General features: G+C 47.5%; 1 protein-coding gene across 1 annotated transcript; it reads left to right on the top strand.

Moving 5' to 3' along the window:
* Window positions 1–16,421: 16,421 nt before the first annotated feature.
* CELA3B (chymotrypsin like elastase 3B) lies at window positions 16,422–22,266 on the top strand (the record flags this gene model as incomplete). Its single annotated transcript, XM_082673882.1, has 8 exons — window positions 16,422–16,461; window positions 17,467–17,552; window positions 18,570–18,667; window positions 18,788–18,922; window positions 20,080–20,216; window positions 20,603–20,745; window positions 21,395–21,547; window positions 22,249–22,266. 8 exons carry the CDS (start codon window positions 16,422–16,424, stop codon window positions 22,264–22,266), a joined length of 810 nt encoding a protein of 269 aa, XP_082530008.1.
* Window positions 22,267–22,567: the final 301 nt, after the last annotated feature.

Below are 22,567 nucleotides of genomic sequence, written 5' to 3'. Positions count from 1 at the left end.
AAGGAAGGAAGGACAGAATGAATGACCACCAGGACCCTGAAGGATTTGGAGTCTGTGGTTGGGGTCCACTGTGGGGAAGCCTGGGGTCTCCTCAGTACTGGAGCTCACTGGGTGTCCATCCTCTTGCCTGTACCCCTGGGGTGCCTGCACTGGGGTGGGAGGTGAGCACGACTGTGGGAACAGGAGAAGAGCCAGCTTGGAGGCTTACAGGCCTCCACTCCCTGCTACAGACCCTGCCCAAGACTGGCTCCAGCCCTAACCTCTGACCCACTGGGAGAGCACCAGGAAACAGGCCGGAAGGCAGGAAACCTCCCCTAGGCTTGGCCTGGGCCCAGGCCACTACCAGGCCTAGGCTGAGTCCTGAGTCCAGTGGGCCAGAGCCCACTTTGCTTGCCCAGCCTGCAGAGCTCAGCGGCTCTGCCCCAGCTCCTCAGCACCTCCTTTGTCCCTGAGACCACTGCCAGCTGTTCAGTAAACATGGAGCAGCCTGCATGTGCAGGGAGGACAGCTGGGGTCAGGAGACCTGGGTTCAGTCCCCAGCTCTGCCTCTCAGAGGCTGAGTAAGTGGGGGGCACTTTACCCACCTCCATGAGCTCAGTTTCTTCAATGTATTTGTTGTGGAGATCAAAGCAGAGATGGTCTTGGTCTCAAACCATATTCAAGGAACTAAAAGTTAAGTCTAGCTTACAGATACAGTCGAAGTCACCTGAAGCCCTGGCCAACCCTACTCCCTCCCTGCTTGGAGGGTGTCACTGTCCGGATCCCTGATGATCTTTGCTATCATGTTTATCCCGTTCCCACACGTTGCTATCCCGAATATTACTGATTTGCCTGTTTTCAAATGCTATGTATATTATGGTATTATACTGAATACATTATTCTGTAATTTGCCTTTTTTTTTTTCCAGTACGCGGGCCTCTCACTGTTGTGGCCTCTCCCGTTGCGGAGCACAGGCTGCGGACGCGCAGGTTCAGCGGCCATGGCTCACAGGCCCAGCCGCTCTGCGGCATGTGGGATCTTCCAGGACCGGGGCACGAACCCGTGTCCCCTGCATCAGCAGGCGGACTCTCAACCACTGCACCACCAGGGAAGCCTGTAATTTGCCTTTTTACTCAATGAAATGCTTCTGAGATCTAGCCATATGGATACATGGAACTCGAGTTCCATAATTTTCAATCTTTAGTGCTGCTTTCTACAAATACGCCACGATTCATCTGCTCTCCTCTCGATATACATTTAGCTTGTTTCCAATTATGTTTGGTTATTTCAAGCAACACTGAAATAAATATTCTTTTACGTGTCAAAAAATGATTTACGTAGAGATAAGTGTTTTCAGGGAGCTTACGCACATTGGCCAGTGGTGTTCGCTATTCATTTTGATGACACCGTCTCCTGAACCCCAAATCAAGGTCAACAACTTGATGACAGAACAGACCATTTGAGGTTGGGACTCTCTGGAATGCAAAGGCAATAATTGTCACCTTCTCTTCAGTGCTCCCTAAGGGCCAAGCCCCATGCTAAGTGTCCTACCTGCTCAAATTATCAAAAAAAAATCCCTGTGAGGGAGCTACTGGTATTACCCCAGCTGAGGAAACCCAGGTGCAGAGGGGTCAGATATCTTGGTCAAGGTCACACAACAGTGGTTGAGCTTGAATTCAAACCAAACCTGGGTCCATCCGACTCTGCTACACATATGTTAGCCAGACAGACCGGAGGGGTCCCAGCAGAAGCCCCCAGACGCGGCAGCGTAGAGGCAAGGGGGACTTGCCAACCGTGGGCTCAGGGAGGCCTTCCTTAGGAAGGCGCCAGTCCCAACTGGCCTAGAAAGATGCGGAGCATTGCAGTGGCAGCAATGGGCAGCATCTGGAAAAAGAGACACATCAGGCCCAGGCCTCGAGGCTGGTAGATTTAGCACTGCCCCCTTCACTCACCTCCCGTTGGCCCCTCCCTGCCACACACCTTCCTTGCATTTCTCTCCCCCCCCCCCACCCCCGATTCTACACTGGTCTGTCTGCTGTCCACCCTTCTTTCCAATTCTTCTCTTTTTACCATTTTTCTCTTGGGTCATCTTATCTCTCTTCATTCCCCCAATAATCCATCCATGCACACATCCATCCATGCATCCGTGCGTGCACGCATCCGTTTACTTATCCATTCATCTGACGTGAACTGAGCACCGATGCTGTGTCTGGACATTGGAGCCTGAGTGAGGCTGTGCCTAGAATTGGTGGTGACTGCATTCATCACACTCAGCTAAACTTCCCTGAGGAAACTGTGAGACCTGTCCTCTCCCTCAAACACAGCCAGAGACAAACACACCCTTACACAAACCAGGCAACCTACTAGGAAAAAACCTGAAGAGACCGTCATGGCTCTCCGGCACCCCCTGCTGGTAACTTGAGAGATTACCTCCTGGGCTGGAGGGTTCCAATGTGACGCAGGGCAAGGCTGCCCTGGCTCGCAGACTTTGATCCCCGACCAGGGATCAAACCCGGACCCTGACAGTGCAAGTGCCAAGTCCTAACCATTGGATGCCAGGGAATTCCCGTGTTGTTCTCTTGTTACAAACCCTTCAAAGGCCCCTGTCACTCTGGGGCACCTGCTCCGCAGAGGTCACGGGTCTCATCTCTGCCGTCTCTTCCCCTCCCAGGGAAGCTCCAGCCTTAGGATAATTCCTCACTGCATCCCCGTTGGGCCCAGGAATGGGGGGACTGACTCCTGCAGGCTGGGTTTCCCAGGCACCCATGACAGCTGGTTTCCAGCTGGGTTCAGCCAGTGGGAGGCACTGGTGGAGATGGGAGTGCAGGAGGAAGAGAGAAACCAGGGTATCTCTCCCCTGCACCTCCTCCATGGCTCCCACGGAACTGGCCTGGATAGGGCCCAGCTTCTGCTGAGCGACCCCAGCTCATCTCATCCCTCCGTCCCCAATCCTGGGAGGAACCATGGCTAAGCTCTAAGCCCTGTTATCTTCTTAGCACTTCCCTCACCTGGGTAACCAATTCCCTCCATGTCAAATACTTGAGATTCCTGTTTTCTGGTTTGACCCTGACTGATACCACCAGCCATCTGACTTTCCAGCCTGAGGAGGAAGCCAGCAGCCTACATAGGGCAGAGCCACGGAAACAGCAGAGGACGGAACCGAATCTTGGGGCACCTCCCCTGCGCTCCCCCTGCCTCTGGACTTGAAGTCAAGTCCTGTGAGATGGTGAATTTCCTAACTGTTTACCTTAGGCAGGGTTTCCTGCTACTGGCATCTGAAAATATTTGTACTATTCGGTGCCAGGAATCTGCAAATGCCCCCAATATCTATTCTCCCTTTCTTCCACGATAAGAGGCATTTTCCTTGTGCTCAGGACATTTCCTGGTCTCCCAGGCAGCCGGGGTCGGGGGTGGTGGTGGGGAAACCACAAGTTGATTTCTGAGCATGGTCAGAAGAGATGTATGCAAATTCCATGTTGGGTGCTTAAAGATAAAGGCAAGCTTGCCCCTTTCCTTTCTCCGTCTGGAATGTGGGTGTGGTGTAGGAGCCATTGCAGGCTGTATTAGTTTCCTGGGGCCACCAGCTGAGTCACTTAAACAACAGAAATGTATTCTCTCCCAGGTCTAGAGGCTAGAAGTCTGAAATCTAGGGGTCAGCAGCGTTGGTTCCTTCTGAGGGCTGTGAGGGAAGGATCTGTTCCAGGCCCTTCTCCTTAGCTAGTAGGTGGCTGCCTTCCTTCTATGCATGTTTCTCTGTGTTGAAATTTCAGCTTTTTATAAAGATACAAGTCATACTGGATTAGGGCCCACCCTAATGACCTCATCTTAACTAATTACATCTGCAATGACCCTATGTCCAAATAAGGTTACATTAGGAGGTACGGGGGAATTTGGAGAGGGGAACACAATTGAACCCATGCCTTGCGGGTGAGGGCACACCCTAGAGTCGGAGGAACTGAGAAATAGAATGAGCAGATGACTTCACAGAGAAAAGCTGCCATGCCAGCCGGGACTTTGAGGTTAGAGGAGAATAAATTTCTCTCTTATTCATGCACCATTATTTAGGGTCTCAGTTACATTCAAACAAACGTGTGTCATAGGTCAGGGTCTGGGAAGGGAACGGATGCCAAGCCCAAGGGGTAACTGAGGAATATTTAATAAACGTGCGGGGACTTCCCTGGTTGTCCAGTGGTAAAGAATCCGCCTTTCAATGCAGGGGATGCGGGTTTGATCCCTACTCAGGGAACTAAGATCCCACATGTCTCGGGGCAGCTAAGCCTGCGTGCCACAACTAGTGAGCCCGCGAGCCTCAACTAGAGAGCCTGTGTGCCTCAACTAGAGAGACTGTGTGCCGCAAACTACAGAGCCCAGGCGCCCTGGAGCCTGCTCGTCACAACGAGAGAAGAGAAAAACCCTCACGCCACAAGTAGAGAGAAGCCCGTGCACCACAACGAAGATCCCACATGCCAACTAAGACACGACACAGCCACAAATAAACAAAATAAATAAATAATAAATCTTTAAAAAATAAATAAATAAATAAAAGTGCGGATGGGGTTGGAGAAACTAACAAGGAATGGTGAGGCATCTCAAGGCTAGCAACAGCGGGGAGCCGATATCACCCCCGGGCCTGAAAGGGCAGAGGGAGGAAGCAGTGAATGGAGCCCTGAGGTAGGAGCTGTGGGGAAAGGTGAAGGTCCCCTGATAGGAGCCAGGGCCTTTGATGGAGGGATGCAGGCGTTGGGATAGATGCCCCATCTTCCTGTCCTCCAGTCTCCTGCTGGCACCTTCCACTGACTGAACGAAACCCAGAGGACCATGGAGCCCATGGATGCTTCCATCAGGTCAGCCCGCGGCGCAGGGTGGGTGGAGCCCGGCGAGGGGCGGATGGAGAGCGTCCAGCCCGGTTCCTGCTGCCACACGCCCCCTGCTGGCTGTGGGCTCAGGAAGCTTTGTCTTTTTCGCAAGAGGATCCCTGGTGACAAGTCAGTGCCTGGAATCTAGTAGGTGTTCGACAAACATTTGTTGAATGTGTACGTGCCAGGAGGGCTGTGGAATGAGAGCAGGGGAAGGAGGGGGCTTCACACCTCCAGCCCCTTTGTCACCACCATCTCCCAGAGCAGTGGAGGTGCGGGGGGGGGTGCTTCTCCCACCCACCTGCTCAGCCCCAGGAAGACAGGACACTGGCCCGTATCCCTCCCCAATGCCACTGTCCAGCATCACCTCGGGTCCCAGCGGAGGCAGTGTCTTCCTCGGGGCAGGAGCCACCTGCATGTCGTCCCAGCCCTGGGTCCCCTCAGTGGCTTCTTGGTGCCATTGCAGGGCCAGGGGGGCACCTGCCTGATCTCTGCGGCTGAGCTGTCCCGTCTGAGAGGGATGGGGCTGGTAGCTGGGGTGCTACAGGGCAGTGAGGCACCAGAGAATCTGGGACTTAAGATCACTGTAGGTGACTCAAGGTGAACATTGGCACCTTGCAGACTCTGAGAAGTCCTGCAGGAAAGATCCATTTGAACTTTCTTTAATCTCGTATTTCCCAAGCCCATTGGATCTTTGATTCTTTATTGAGTGCCCACTGGGTTCTGGGTGGGAGCTGAGCCCCCAGCAGGGAACACAGCAGGGGCTCCATTTTCGTGGCTTATTTGTCACAGAACACGGATTAACATCCTCCGAACGCTGCTCTTCAGAACCACCATCCAAACGCTGCCGCTTGGCTGGCTTCTCCGGGACGCGCAGAGGGGTGGGCTTCCAGATGTGCCCTTTATGAGAGTCAGGGGAGGAAGAGTCGGGCATTGAAGCATCTTTAGCTTCATTCATTCATTCGTTGCCTCTTTGTTTTTTTCACATCTTTACTGGAGTATAACTGTTTTACAATATTGTGTTAGTTTCTGCCGTACAACAAAGTGAATCAGTCACATGTATACATATACCCCCACATCTCCTCCCTCTTGTGTCTCCCTCCCACCCTCCCTACCCCACCCCACTAGGCGGTCACAAAGCACCGAGCTGATCTCCCTGTGCTATGCGGCTGCTTCCCACTAGCCATCCATTTTACATTTGGTAGTGTATATATGTCCATGCCACTCTCTCACTTCATCCCAGGCTCCCCTTCCCCTCCGTGTCCTCAAGTCCGTTCTCAACGTCTGCATCTTTATTCCTTCCCTACCACTAGGTTCATCGGTACCATTTTTCTAGATTCCATATATATGTGTTAGCATACGGTATTTGTTTTTCTCTTTCTGACTTACTTCACTCTGTATGACAGTCTCTAGGTCCATCCACCTCACTACAAATAGCTCAATTTCGTTCCTTTTTATGGCTGAGTAGTATTCCATTGTATATATGTGCCACATCTTTATCCATTCATCTGTTGAAGGACACTTAGGCTGCTTCCGTGTCCTGGCTACTGTAAACAGCCTCTTTTAATGTAATGTGTATATGGCTGAGTGCACACCATGTGCCAGGCCTCTTCTGGCACTGGGAATTCAAAGATAGATAGGAAAGTTTGGCCCTCATGAAGTTTCCCACCAGGTGGGAACTAGAAACAATGAAAACGCTCCTCCCTAAGAAAGGGCTCCTCAGCTGCCTCAGCCCCCTTACCCTCCAGACCAACCTCCCAACTGCCCATACTCTCCCGCACCCCCGGACCTCTACCTCCAGTTCAGGATGTGGCCTGCGTTAGGCTGAGGGCTACTGTGGATCCGTCAGCTTCCCTGCCAGCTCCCTCTTCCCAGGGGAAAGCTCCAGCTGCTCCTAGGCCAGAAAACCCCAGAGGCTTAATCAGCAGCACACGCGACGTGTGTCCACCAGGCCTTGAGGATAAGATGACCTGACAGGCGTTGTGGTAAGAGAGAATCCTGGAGGGTTCATCTCCCTTGGGACAGAGCAGAGGGCCAGGGTGGCTGCGTGCCTGTCTGCAGAGAGGCTGGGACCTGCTCAAGGCCACCTGGTTAAAGGCTGGAGAGTCTTATCGTGTGATGTTGGAGCGGGGGGCAGGCAGTGACAAATCGGGGGGGCCCTGGGCCAGTCCTCACTGTTCTCTGGTCCTTAATTTCCTGTCAGAAGAGATGGATTAGATCATCTTTTAGGCTCTGTCTGTTTCAGACATTCTACAGTGGGATCCAGGAGGGTCTGACCCGCCCCTCCGGCTCCCCAGCCATGTCCTCGGCCTCTCCCCCTTTCCTCCTCTGCTCAGGGTCTGGGAAATGGCTCCGAGCTTCAAAGCTGAACAAACAAACATGTCCAGGCCCATAGGGAACAGGGTGTAAGGGAGGGCACAGCTATTTTTATCACGCTTTGAAGGACTTCACAGCTGCTTCTGTTGTGTCGACACACTCACCACAGGCTCAGGCTATCAGAGTCACAGACATCACTGTGGGAGTTCTCGGAGGGGCTGCACCCCTAAAAGAAACCCTGCCCAGCTGATGCCTGACAGCCATCACGAGGGATCCGTTTAAAGCAACTAAGCATTGCCTTCCTCCCATGCTTCTGCAACGTAGGAGCCCCCAAAGGATGGCTCTATACAATCAGTGACGCCAGCAGGAAGGAGTCTGGTGATCCTTAGAGCGCTGGGTGTTGAGGAGAGACAAGCGTTGCTCAGGAAAGTCTGCAGAGCCCGTTTGCCTTATTCAGCAAACATTCATTGAGCCCCTACAAAATGTCAGTCCCGGGGCTGGGAGGTTGTTTCCAACAGCTAGCGAAGGTGTGCTAAGTCTTTTCTACAAATTCATGTGAGTTGAGTTCACTGATTTAGAGCCAGGCTCTGTGCTTCACACGTCACTGAGGTGATCTCAGGTATCGCTCTACCTCTAAAATATACCCTGACCACACCCACATCTCTCCATTTCTATCTCCGCCATCCCAGGCCAAGCCCCATGCCCACCCCTCATAGCCCTGCTTTGCCCAAGCGCCTGAAGTAGTTCCAGCCGGTCCCCCTCACTCTCATCCCACAATCCTTCCCACAGTACCCAGGAAAGAGATTTTTTGAAAGCAAAAGCGAGATCCCAGGTCCTTCCCTTACTTAATCACCACCCCCACCCACCATAGCTTTCTCCTTATGCTTAGAATAAAGACCAAACTCCTTCTCAGCCTGACCTGCAAAGAGACCCTATAGAGTCTGGCCTTCACCCACCTCTTTCTCTCTCTTTCTTATTCTCTCTCTCTCTCTCTAAATCTGGATTTCAGGTAACAGAATTGGATTAATCAAATATCATGAGTCTGCTCATGGACCACTCTTATTTATTAGACAGACAGTTATTTTAAATAATGTAGTTGCCACCTTCAAAACCACATCTAACATAATGACACAGACGACTCTCAAAAGCATATGCTAAGTGAAAGAGGCCCAGAAACGTAAACTATATACTATATGCTTCCATTTGTATGTAAAGATGCTAGAAAAGGCCAAACTAAAGAGATGGAAAGCAGATCACAGGTTGCCAGGGGGGCCAGGTGTGGGGGTGGGATGGAATGTGACTGGGTGGGAGGGAAATTTCTCGGGTAATGAAAATGTTCCGTATCATGACTGTGGTGGTGGTTACATGACTGTGTGTGTTTGTCAAGACTTATGAAATTTACAGTTAAAACTGGAGAATTTTGTTGTATGCAAATTTACCTTTGAAAAAGCTAAAACCAAAATGAAAACTACCAAAGCAAAGCAGGAAGCTCTAACAACATCTCATCTATCCTCCTTCCTCCATCCCAGACTTGAGTTAACGGTCATCCAGAATCCTCTGTTCATCATGCCTTTGCTTGCCTTTTTATACAGTTTTATTCACCTATTTGCATTCCTTAAAAGGTATATTTTAAAATCTCAGTTGTTTTTAATTCTATAAAAAGAGTATTAAACTGCATTTCGTCTTCTGGGGCCTTTTTTCCTTCTTAGTGTAGATTCCTAGGAATTAGCTACGTTGCGGCGTGTCATGGTGACTCATTATTTTTGCTGATTAATATTCTATTGTATAAATACACTACACATTTTCACCCATTTGCCTTCATGGACATTTCTGTTGTTTCTATGTTTCTGTTATTGAGGATTGAGGACAGGAACACCAGGAACATTCTTGTGCATGTCTCCTGGGGCACATGTGCATGATTTTCTTGAGGGTCCTACCTAGGAGTGGAATTGCTGGATCTGGTGTGAATTCAGTTTTAGGCATCACCTCTTCTTGGACCTCATTCCCTACCACTCTTCACTTTGACTACTATGCTTCAGCCTCACTGACCCCCTCTCCTTGGACAAGCCAAGCCTATTCCAGCCTCCAGGTCTTTGCACTTGTCGTCCTTCCCAACTGGAGAGCTTTTCCTTCAGGACTTCTCATGGCTGGCTTTTACTTGCCTTGTTCAGGACCCAACTGAACACTACCTCTTCAGCTCAAACGTCACTCTCTCTGGTCCCCCATCTAAATGAGTCACTCCCATTCCCACCCCAGTCACCTACATTTCATTCTTTTCATAGCACCTTCCACCACAATCAGAAATAGCCTTTATTGACTGACTGACTGATTGATTTTTGGCTGCGTTGGGTCTTTGTTGCTGTGCACAGGCTTTCTAGTTGCGGCGAGCGGGGGCTACACTTCATTGCGGTGTGTGGGCTTCTTATTGTTGTGGATTCTCTTGTTGCGGAGCATGGGCTCTAGGCACGCGGGCTTCAGTAGTTGCAGCACGTGGGCTCAGTAGTTGTGGCACATGGGCTCAGTAGTTGTGGCTCGCAGGCTCTAGAGCACAGGCTCAGTAGTTGTGGTGCATGGGCTTAGTTGCTCCGTGGCATGTGGGATCTTCCCGGACCAGGGCTCGAACCCGTGTCCCCGGCATTGGCAGGCGGATTCTTAACCACTTCGCCACCAGGGAAGTCCCCAACTAATATTAATCCTATGTTAGAGGTGAGAAACTTGAAACTCAGAGAAGTTAAGCCATGTGCCCAAGGATGCAGAGCTTGGAAGTGGCAGAGCCAGGATTTGAACCAAGGTGTGACCAGTCCCAGAGCCCATGTTCATTCCTGGAAGCTGCTGGCTTGTTCTGATGTGAACTTTCCTTCCCCCTCCCCTGTTATCAGCTTGCCATTCAATGTCACCTGTGCAGCCACACGTTGGAGGAAACTCTGGGACCTGTTGTTGGCTGTCTCTCCCCCATCTGCAGTGGGCGGGGGGTGTGGCTTTGGACCATGGGAGACCTAGTGTTCTACCACCTGTTCTGGGAATGGGGCCCAGTCTGTACCCCTCTCACCTATCTTCTGCCCTATAGTAGAGCCTCAGGATATATGTCTCTTTCCTATCATCTCAAAAGTTCTAGCTGCTGCCTGTAAAAATGGTGAGCTTTAGAATGGGATCAAAACTAAATTGTTATCAACTTAAAATAGACAGTTACAGATTTAAGTTTTTATATGTAAGCCTCATGGTGTCCAAAAGCAAAAACCTATAGTAAATACACAGAAGATAAAGAGAAAGGTATATGAGCATACCACTGAAGAAAGTCATCAAACCGCAAAAAGAGAGAGCTAGAGAAGAAGAAAGGAACAGAAACTACAAAAACAACGAGAAAACAAATAACAAAGTGGCAATAAGTACATATGTAGCAATAATTACTTTAAATGTAAATGCACTAAATTCTCTAATCAAAAGACATAAAGCTGGTGAATGGATAAAAAAAAACAAGACCTGTCTTTATGTTGCTTACGAGAGACACTTTATATGTAAGGACACACACAGACTGAAAGTGAATGGATGGAAAAAGATATTCCATGCAAATGGAAACCAAAAGAAAGCTGGAGTAGCTATATTTATGTCAGAAAAAATAAACTTTAAAACAAAGACTGTAATAAGAGATAAAGAAGGGTGTTACACAATGATAAAGGAGTCAATCCAACAATAGGATATAACATGTAAATACTTATACACCAAACATAGGAGTATCTAAATATATAGAGCAAATATTAACAGACCTAAAGAGAGAAATAGATAGATGTACAATAATTGTAAGGGACTTTAATACCCCACTTACATCAATGGATAGATCATCCAGACAGAAAACCAATTAGGAAACTTTGGTCTAAAATGACCAAATGACATGTTAGACCAGATTGATTTAACAGATATTTACATAACATTCCATCCAAAAGCAACAGAACACACATTCTTCTCAAGTGCACATGGAACATTTTCCAAGATATATCATACATTAGGCCATAAACAAGTCTTAATAAATTTAAGAGAATTGAAATAATATCAAGCATCTTTTTCTGACCACAATTGTATGAAACTACAAATTAATTACATGAAGAAACTGGAAAATTCACAAATATGAGAGATTAAACAATATGCTACTGAACAACCAGTGGGTCAAGGAAGAAATCAAACGAGAAACTAAAACATACCTTGAGACAAATAAAAATAGAAATGTAACGTATCAAAATTTATGAGATGCAGCAAAAGCAGTTCTAAGGGGGCGGTTCAAGCAATAAATGCTTACCTCAAGAAACAAGAAAAGTCTCAAATAAACAACTAACTTTACACCTCAAGGAACTACAAAAAGAAGAAAAAATGTGGCCCAAAGTTAGTAGAAGGAAGGAAATAACAAAGATTAGAGCAGAAATAAATGAAATAGAGACTAAAAAAAAATAGAAAAGATAATTGAAACTAAGAGTCAGTTCTTTAAAAAGATGAATAAAATTGCAAACCTTCAGCTAGACTCATCAAGAAAAAGAGAGAGAGGACTCAAAATCAGAAATGAAAGAGGAGATATTACAACTGATACCAAAGAAATACAAAGGCTCATAAGAGACAACTATGAGCAATTATATGCCAACGAATTGGACAACCTAGAAGAAATGGATAAATTCCTAGAAATATACAAACTAACAAGACTGAATCATGATGAAACAGAAAATCTGAACAAACCAGTTACTCGCAAGGAGATTGAATCCGTAATTGAAAACTTTCCAACAAACAGAAGTCCAGGATCAGACAGCTTCACAGATGATTTCTACCAAACAGTCAAAGAAGAATTAATACCTATCCTTCTCAAACTATTCCAAAAAATAGAAGAGGGGAAACTCTTCCAAACACATTTTATGAAGCCAGCATTCCCCTGATAACAAAAGCAGAAAAGGACACCACAAAAAAACCAAAAACTATAAGCCAATATCCCTGTTGAATATAGATGCAAAAATCCTAAACAAAATATTAACAAATTGAATTCAACAGTACATTAAAAGGATTGATCGTATACCATGATCAAGTGGGATTTATTCCAGAGATGCAAGGATGGTTCAACATCCACAAATCAGTCATATGATACACCACATTAACAAAACGAAGGATAAAAATCATATGATCATCTCAATAGACACAGAAAAAGTGTTTGACAAAATTCAACATCCATTTATTATTTTTAAAAAAAGCTCTCAACAAAACGAGTATAGAGCAGACAAACCTCAACATAGTAAAGGCCATATGTGACAAGCCCACAGCTAACATTATACTCAACAGTGAAAAGCCAAAAGCTTTTCTTCTAAGATCAGGAACAAGACAAGGTTGTCCACTCTCACCACTTTTATTTGACTTAGAACTGGAAGTTCTAGCCAGAGCAGTTAGTCAAGAAAAAGAAATAAAATGCATCCAAAGTGGAAAGGAAGAAGTAAAATGTCACTATTTGCAGATGACATGATATCATATATAGAAAATCCTAAAGTCTCCATCAAAAGACTGTTAGAACTAATAACTGAATTCAGTAAAGTTGTAGGATACAAAATCAATAAATAAAAATCTGTTTCATTTCTTTACACTAATAACACACTATCAGAAAGAGAAACTAAGAAAACAGTTCCATTTACAATTTCATCAAAAAGAATAAAATACCTAGGAATAAATTTAACCAAAGAGGTTAAAGACCTGTGTATTGAAAACTACAAGACATTAATGAAAGAAACTGAAGAAGACATGGGGAACTTCCCTGGTGATCCAGTGGTTAAGACTCTGCACTTCCAAGAGGGAGGGGATATGGGGATATATGTATATCTATAGCTGATTCACTTTATTATACAGCAGAAACTAACACAACATTGTAAAGCAATTATACTTCAATAAAGATGTTAAAAAAAAAAAAAAACCGCTGTGCTTCCAATGCAGGGGGTGCAGGATCGACCCCTGGTTAAGAAACTAAGATCCCACATGCCACATGGTGTGGCCAGAAAAAAAAGATAGAAATTGAGGAAGACACAAATAAATGCAAAAAGAGTTATGCTCATGGATTGGAAGAATTAATAGTGTTAAAATGTCCATACTACCCAAAGAAATCTACAGATTCAGTGCAATCCTTATCAAAATTCCAATGGTATTTTTCACAGAGATAGAACAAACAATCCTAAAATTAGTATGAAAACACAAAAGACCACAAACAGCCAAATCAATTTTGAGAAAGAAGAATAAAGCTGGAGGCATTATGCTGCCTGATTTCAAACTGTATTACAAAGCTGTAGTGATTAAAATGGTATGGTATTGGCATAAACATAGAAACGTAGATCAATGGAACAGAATAGAGAGTCCAGAAATAAACCTATGCATACATGGTCAATTAATTTACAACAAAGGGGCCAAAAATATATACAATGGGGAAAAAGAGAGTCTCTTCAATTAATGGTGCTGGGAAAATTGGAGAGCCACATGCAAAAGAATGAAACAGGACCACTCTTTTATACCATACACAAAAATTAACTCAAAATGGATTAAAGACTTGAACATAAGACCTGAAACCATAAAATGCCTAGAAGAAAACATAAGCAGTTAGTTCCTTGACATAGGTCTTGCTGATGATTTTTTGAATCTGACACCAAAAGTAAAAGCAACAAGAGCAAAAATAAAGTGGGACTATATCAAACTAAAAAGCTCCTGCATAGCAAAGGAAACCATCAACAAAATGAAAAGGTACCCTACTGAATGGGAGAAAATAATTACAAATCATATGTCCGATAAGGGGCTGATATCCAAAATACAAAGAGCTCATACAACTCAATAGCAAAAAACCAAACAATCCAATTTAAAAATGGGCAGAAGCTCTGAACAGACATTCTTCCAAAGAAGACATACAGATGGTCATCAGGTACATGAAAAGAGGCTCAACGTCATTAATCAGCAGGGAACTGCAAATCAAAACCACAATGAGGTATCACCTCACATCTTTTAGAATGGCTATTATCAAAAAATTAAGAAGTAACAAGTGTTGGCAAGAATACAGAGAAAAGGAAACCCCTGTGCACTGTTGGTGGGAATGCAAATTGGTGCAACCACTATTGAAAACAGTACGGAAGTTCCTCGAAAAATTAAAAATAGGGTTATCCTATGATCCAGCAATTCCACTTCGGGATATTTATCCGAAGAAAACTAAAACACTAATTTGAAAAGATATATGCACCCCCATGTTCATTGCGGCATTTTTTTTTTCAGCCGTGCCACGCAGCTTGCGGGATCTCAGTTCCCTGACCAGGGATTGAACCCAGGCCATAGCAGTGAAAACCCGTAATCCTAACCACTAGGCTACCAGGGAACTCCCCATTGCAGCATTATATACAATAGCTAAGATACGGAAATAACCCAGGTGTCCATTGAAGGGTGAATGGATTGTGTGTGTGTGTGTGTGAGTGTGTGTGTGTGTGTGTGAGTGTGTGTGTGTGTGTGTGTGTGAGAGAGAGATTCAGCCATTAAAAAAAAAGAATGAAACCTTGCCATTGCCATTTGTGACAACATGAATGGACCTCTAGGGCATTACGCTAAGTGAAATAAGTCAAACAGAGAGAAAGACATATACTGTATGATCTCTCTGATATGTGGAATCTAAAAAAGAACCAAAACAAAAAAACAAGCTTGTAGATACAGAGAACAATTTAGTAGTTGCAAGAGGCAGACGGGGGGAGAAATGGGTGAACAGTTTCTTGGTTTTGTTTAAATAAATTGAATAATTTTTTTAAAAATAGAGGATGCCAAAAAGACTTAAACAGGCATTTCATGGAAGACGAAATATGGATGACCAACAAACATTTAAAAAGATACTCAATCTCACTTGTGATCAATTAAATGCAAATTAAAATCACAATGAAACACCCTTCCATGTCTCACAATTGGGCAAACATTGGAAAACAGAAATAAAAAGGTTGGCTCAGATGTGGAATAATAGGAACCTTCATTTCATGTTAATGGGAATATTCAATACTGTCATTACCCAGTTTAGCTGTACAAGCACATACCCTATAGTGCATTAATTCTTGTCCAAGGCTAGAACAGATACTTGTGAACCATTTCCATAACAGCAAAGAGTTAGAAACACTCAAATATCCATTAACAATAGAGTGGATAGATTTTGACGTATCTAAAGTATGGACTAGTAAGAGTAAAAATAAATCAACTGCAAATGGACGAGTCTCAGAAACCAATATTGAACACAAAATAAAAACTAGATCACAAAAGGATAATCACTGTGTGATTCTTCTTATATAAAGGGCCAGTAGAGGAAAACCCAATGTATTGTTTGGGAATACATATGCATGTGGAAATCGCTAATGAAAGCAAAGGAATGTCATAGGGATGGTATCCACAGAGGAATTTTATAATGCTCTATTTGGTTTTTTTTGGCCGCCCCGCCTGGCTTGTGGGGATCTTAGTTCCCGGACCAGGAATCGAACCCGTGCCCTCAGCAGTGAAAGTGTGGAGTCCTAACCATTGGACCACCAGGGAATTCCCAAGCTGGGACCATTCTTTTTTTTTTTTTGCAGTACGTGGGCCTCTCACTGTTGTGGCCTCTCCTGTTGCGGAGCAGGACGCGCAGGCTCAGCGGCCATGGCTCATGGGCCCAGCCGCTCCGCAGCATGTGGGAGACCGGGGCATGAACCCGTGTCCCCTGCATTGGCAGGCGGACTCAACCACTGCGCCACCAGGGAAGCCCCAGGGACCATTCTTGTTCATGGCTGCATGCCCAAAAACATCCTGATAAAGTCCTCAACAAAAAATGTTTTTAATTGAGGTGGATACTAATATTAACCCTATGTTAGAGGACAGAAACCTGAAGATCAGAGAGGTTAAGCAATGTGCCCAAGGATGCAAAGCTTGGAGATGTCAGAGCCAGGATTTGAACCCAGGTGTGACCAGTCCCGGAGCCTATGTTTGTTCCTGGAAGAGGCTGTCTTGTTCTGATGTGAACTTTCCTGCCCTTTCCCCTGTTATCAGCTTGCCATTCAGTGCCATCTGTGCAGTCACACATTGCAGGGAACCCTGGATCCTGTTGTTGGCTGACTCTCCCCCATCTGCAGGGGGTGGGGGCTGTAGCCTTGGACCATGGGAGACCTGGTGTTCTACCACCTGTTCGGGGAATGGGGCCCAGTGTGACCCCCCTCACCCGCCTTCTGCCCTATATTAGAGCCTCAGGCTATGGATCTCTCTCCTACCATCTCAAAACCCACGATGCTCCGGCTGCTGAGCTTTCTCCTATTTGTGGCCCTTGGTAAGACCCCAGCCTGTGCTGCCCCATGCCAGGAGCCCTTGAAATCTACCAACCCACCCTGAGTCTCGCAAACCCAATACGTGGTTCCATAGGAGAGGTCCCAGATTGTATCTGGGGCATGATTGTGGAGGTTGTCAGCTTGATGCTGGAGCAGGAGAATAGAGGGGAAGCTGTGGGTGATAGACCAGCTCAGGAGGAAGACTGGGGGACCCAAAGGTCTGCGGTGGGAGTCCTCGACGTGGGTGGTAAACAAAGTCTAGGGGGAAAGACTTTGGGGTCTGTGGTTAGACTGCTTGGGTTGGAATTTCTGTTCCTCTGCTTAACCCTCCAACTCTCCTCTCACACTCCCCCTACTGCACTCCATATCCTGTGGTCTAGCCTTTTCCTGGACTCTCTGCCCTATTACATTACAGCTCAGGGCTACCTCCTCCAAGCAGCGTCTCTTGACTGACAATAATGAATGGTAACAGATAATGTTTACTGAGTGCTTACTATATGCCAGGCAGAACGCTAAGGATATTTTCGTATATTATCTCATGTAACCCTCACAACAGTCCCCTTAAGGTCAGTACTACTATTATCACCATTTTACAGGTAGAGAAACTGACCCTCAGAGAAGTAAAGTAGCCCATCCTAGAACCAGGGGCAGAGCTGCACTTTGAATCCAGGCAGTCTTACTCCAAAGCCACCACTCTTCACGACAATAGCTATCACTTCTCAAGGGCTCATTGGGTACCAGGCACGGTTCTAAGTGCATCAACTCCTTCATTCCTGCCATGAAAGGAAGCCACATGTTCATCTCTCTCCCTAGACTCCTGGGAGTCCAGAAATCCCTGCTCTAGTCCAAATGCTCATTGTTCATATGTGGTTACTGAGGTTCAGATAGGGAAAGGAGTTGTATGGGATCTCACAGCCTGTTTGTGCCATAGCTAGGACTGGGACCCAGACCTCTTCTTTGCTTTGGGGGACCCTCTAGCTGATTGACGCTTCTACTCTATCCTCTAGCCTCGGGCTTTGGCCAGACTTCCTACAGCCTCTCCTCCCGCGTTGTCAATGGTGAGGATGCGGTCCCCTACAGCTGGCCCTGGCAGGTAAGAGCAATACCAACTGCACTATTTCCCACCATGGGCTCTGCACCCCACGCTCTGATTGCAGGATATTCATTCTGGACCCCATTGTGCTGTTTCCAGTTTTCACCTCAGTCTCCAAAGGCCAGGAAACCCTTGGACAATCTACTTCACGTGGAAGTTTTGCCCATTTAATCTGTAACCCTCACTGGGCTGTTTGCAAGTTAAAAGTAGACTCTGGGGGGAGGGCAGTGTTTGACCCAAGGGTTGGTGCATTAATGGTGGAAGTTCAGCGTGATGTTTAAGGAGTGAGATTGGGGGGACTCATTTCTAGACCCCTCAAACTATACAACAGGGCTATAAGGTCTGGAGCAATAAAGGGATGAAGGGCTTTATAGAGGTCAGTGAAGGGAGCACAGAGGACTAGACTCATTGCACTAACACAGTAGCCACTAGCCACATGTGGCTATTTAAATTTATTTATTTAATTTTTATTGGAGAGTAGTCGATTTATTTGTGTTAGTTTCAGGTATACAGCAGAGTGAATCAGTTATACATATACATATGCCACTCTTTTTTTAGATTCTTTTCCCACATAGGCCTAAATTTAAATTAAATTTAGTAATATTAAAAATTCAGTTGCTCAATGCTAACCACATTTTAAATTCTCAATAACCACATGTGGCTAGTGGCTACCATACTGGACCATACTGAACATTTCCATCATCACAGAAAGTTCTACGGATGGCACTGGTCTACAACAGGGGTCAGCTAACTTGTTCTGTAAAAGACGAGAGAGTAAATATTTTAGACTTTGTCAGCCATGTGGTTTCTGTTGCAATGACTTAATTCTGCCACTGTAGCATGAAAGCAGCCGTGGATGGTACAGTTGTGTGGGCGAGGCACTGCACATTTCCAGAGGCGCCATTCTGTGTGAATGACTCTCTCTAGAGTTGTGCAGTGCACAACCTATACAGCCACGGGTAGCGGCCCTCGTTGTGGGGCCCAGACCACTCAGGCTCCTCCTTCCCTTGCCACCAGGTCTCCCTGCAGTATAAAAAGAACGGGACCTTCTACCACACTTGTGGAGGCACCCTGATCGCCCCTGACTGGGTCATGACAGCGGGCCACTGCATCTCGTGAGTTCTCTCACTTGCCCCCTCCCTGCGTGAGACCCAGGCAGGCTGGGGCAGTGGGGGACTGTGGGAAGGGAGGGGGGAGGCCAGTCAGGCCTGTACTCATGTCACCTCTGCCAGCAGGAGCTCCCTGACCTACCAGGTGGTGTTGGGCGAGTATGACCGCTCTGAGAAAGAGGGCCCCGAACAGGAGATCCCCGTCAATGCTGGGGACCTCTTCGTGCACCCACTCTGGAACCCCAAATGCGTGTCCTGTGGGTGAGTGAACTCTCAGGCCTGGGACCCAGGGGCTCCTCTGCTGGTCTATCTATGACCCAACACTGATTCTGAGAAGATTCCCAGGGACAGTGGAGCTGGGCCAGCAGCCTGAGCCCAGGTCCCACATGCTGAGGGTCGGAGCCAACAGAGCTTTTAAGGATCACCCACACCAAACGTCTCTCCCTACAGAGGGGAGAGCAGGGCCCAGGGAGGGGCAGGAACTCCCCCAAGGCCACTCGGCTGGTTGGCTTCAGAACCCAGGACTCCTCAGGCACCCCTGTCCCAAATCCAAGGGTTCCTCCACTCAATGGGCATTCATCCAGAGCGTCCTGCGTTCCCAGCATTGTGGGCTAAAGGACGAGCACTGGACTGAGAGTCAGGCTCCAGCACCAAGTCACTGTGCAGCTTGGGCAAGTCATTGCCCTTCTTTGGGCCTCAGTTTGACCACTTGTCAAGGGTGGCCTTCTGGGCTTCCTGGGTGGTTATGAGGGTCAAGGAGAAAATCACTGGGTGAGAACACATAGCAGGGCTTCTTAACCCTCTCAAGCATATGCAAAATTGTATGTCTGGGTAGCTCAGCATTTTTCTGGTGAGAGGATCAAAGAAGGGTGCAAAACCCCTGAAAATGCAACGCAGAAGTGAGGGACCATGATGGTCAAGACCTTGACCCATCTTCAGGGGCTCCTGGGGTGAGTGGAGAGAAAATCAGACCCAGATGCAATTACTTGAGGGACAAACAGGCAGATGAAGAGAGCAGTGGTTCTCAGAGTGTGGTCCCCAGGCCAGCAGCAGCAGCATCACCTGGGAACTCATTAGAAATGTGAACCCTTGGGGCCTCCCAGACCCACCGCATCAGAAACTCTGGAATGGGCTCCAGCAACTTGTGTTTTAACAAGCCCTCCAGTGATTCCGACACAGCTGATGCGTGAGAACCACTGGTGTAAAAGCTGAGGACGATTACCAAGGCCAAGGGTCAGCGTGGGCTGAAGAGGCCAGGAGGGCTTCCTAAAGTTGCTCAGCAGTAGGAATGCATGGGATCTGGAGGGAGAAGGGGCGCTGGGCGCATCCCGGAGGTGAAATATCCTAAGCAAAGCTGAGGGGCAGGGCTTGGTCTGGCTGGAGGACCAGGCTGCCCATGACTCTTCCCTCCTCCCCAGCAACGACATCTCCCTCATCAAGCTCTCGCGCAGCGCCCAGCTGGGAGACAAGGTCCAGCTCGCCAGCCTCCCTCCCGCCGGCGACATCCTGCCCAATGAGACACCCTGCTACATCAGCGGCTGGGGCCGTCTCTACAGTACGTGCTGACCCCTCCAGCCAGCCATAGGCACAGTGGGGAGGATGACAGAGCCCGGGGCGGGGCGCTGAGGGCGACATCAGGAGCATCCTTGCACTTTTCCTCCATTCCTCCTCCAGAGGCAGCCTTCTCCCCTCCCCCTCCCAAACGTGAATGTGTTCAATGGAAGATTTTTTTGTCTTCTGCGTGCCAGGTGCTGGAGATGTTCTGATGGAGAAAGCAGGCAGGACCACATAACCTGGTGGGAGGAGACTTCCCATCAGACTGGAAGAGTGGCTTTTCCTCAACCCCCCCGTCCCACTCTGGGGCTCCCAGTCCTAACTCCCAGACCCCAGCCCTAGCCCTGCACCCCTACAGCCCCTGCTCAATGCTCTCTATCTCCACAGCCAGTGGGCCGCTCCCGGACAAGCTGCAGCAGGCCCTGCTGCCCGTGGTAGACTACGAGCACTGCTCCAAGTTGGACTGGTGGGGCAGTGCCTTGAAGAAGACCATGGTGTGCGCCGGCGGGGACACCCGCTCTGGGTGCAATGTGAGTCAGCAGCTCTCGTCTGCCCGAGGTGGTGCGGGGCTACAGCCACTCCGCTGGGTGTGCAGGGCCCAGGGTACTTCTGCTATCTGCCTGGGAGGAGAGGGAGGAATCTTGACTGCTGGGCTCATTCAAGCCTCCAGGCCAGGCAGGACTTGGAGGAAGTCACTGCGGCCCAGGCACACAGCTCTGGTCTCTGGACTCTAGTCCCAGCTCACACACCGACTTGATCTGGGACGAGTTACTGTCCCTTCCTCGACCTCAGGATTCCCATCAGTACAGCAAGGGATATGGACACCATGATCTCTGAAGTCACCTTCAAATCTGGGGTCCTGAAGTTATAATTAAGCAATACTCTCACTGTACTACAAGTGAATATGAATAACAATAACTAACTGTGGTTCTAATAATCAGAACTACCATTTATTGATTGCTTCCTCTCTACCAGGCACTGCGCTAAGACCATATACTTATCACCTCATTTAATTGTCACAAAATCTTGTAAGATATATATCATTCCTCATCACAAAGGAGCAAACTGAGGCTCAGAGAGGTCAAGTCATAGAAGGGTTTCTCAAAATCCCCAAAGTCTGAACCAATTCCTTAAAGCTCAGACACAGCTCAGTCCCCCACTGCTCTCCAACCATTCCAGGGTGACTCTGGAGGACCCCTCAACTGCCCGGCAGCAGATGGCTCCTTTCAGGTCCATGGCGTGACCAGCTTCGTTTCTGCCTTTGGCTGCAACACCCGCAAGAAGCCCACAGTGTTCACGCGAGTCTCGGCCTTCAATGACTGGATTGAGGAGGTAAGCAGGACAGAGCAAGCAGCGAGGGCTCTGGGTGCTGGCTCTTCTCAGAGGTGCTGGGGGGATGGGTGAGAACAGCAGATCCTGATCCTAGGAGGTCAGCAGTGGGAGTGGGGCACATGCCAGAAGGGTTTGAGGATGTTTTCTGCTGCAGTGTGGCCCTAAGAATCTCAAGGGCTTCTGGGTGGAGCTTTGAGCTACTGCTGAACTTCCTTTTTTCAACAAGTGTATATGAAGTGCCTCCTTTGGTCCAGGTCTTTTCTTGTCATGGAGGATAGAGTGATGTGTGGCTTGTGGGGAACAGACGATTAAATGAGCAAAATGATGAAATGTGGTGGAAGCTGTGATAAGTGAAGCTCAGGCCCCAGTGAGAAAGCAAACCTCATCTGGCAATGAGCGGTCAGGGAGGATTAATACTGTTCGTGACAATAGGCTTAGCCACCATTTATGGACTCTTAAACATATGCCAGGCACTGTGATGACACCTTAGTTAATAGTTTAATTTAAAACCCCCATGAGGTAAGTACTATGATTACCCTCATTGTACAGATGAGAAAACTGAGGCTCAGAGAGCTCAAGTCACTCTCCCAGGGTGATACAGCCAATGAGTAACATGGTTGGGAGTTGAACTCAGTTCCATATGGCGTCAGAAGCTGTGTTCCTGACTAGACTATTCTGGTTTTTCCCCTCTCTTTTTTCAGACCATTGCAAGCCACTAGAACCAAGGCCGGGGTGGCAGTGCCCATTCACTCTCTTTGTGAAAAATAAAGATCTCTCAGAAAATTCCAAATTGAGTCTTTCTTCCTTCTTTGATTCACCTCTTCCCCTCTGGCCTGTTCCTAAAATCTTAGATGTGATATGTAGAGATGAGAAGAGAACCAACCCTCTCATATGAGAATGAGAAAAAAATGAGGCCCAGAGAGAAGGGAGTTGGTGTCAAGTGACCGACCATCACAGTTTTCCTGGGACACAGGACTTTCCGCGGTTAAAACTGGGTGAAGGGGCTTCCCTGGTGGCGCA

The sequence above is a fragment of the Grampus griseus genome (assembly GCF_964374135.1).
Source record: "Grampus griseus genome assembly, chromosome: 1".
NCBI lineage: Eukaryota > Metazoa > Chordata > Mammalia > Artiodactyla > Delphinidae > Grampus > Grampus griseus.
Note: the sequence above shows the minus strand (reverse complement) of the source record. Positions and strands in the feature narration are given on the sequence as shown.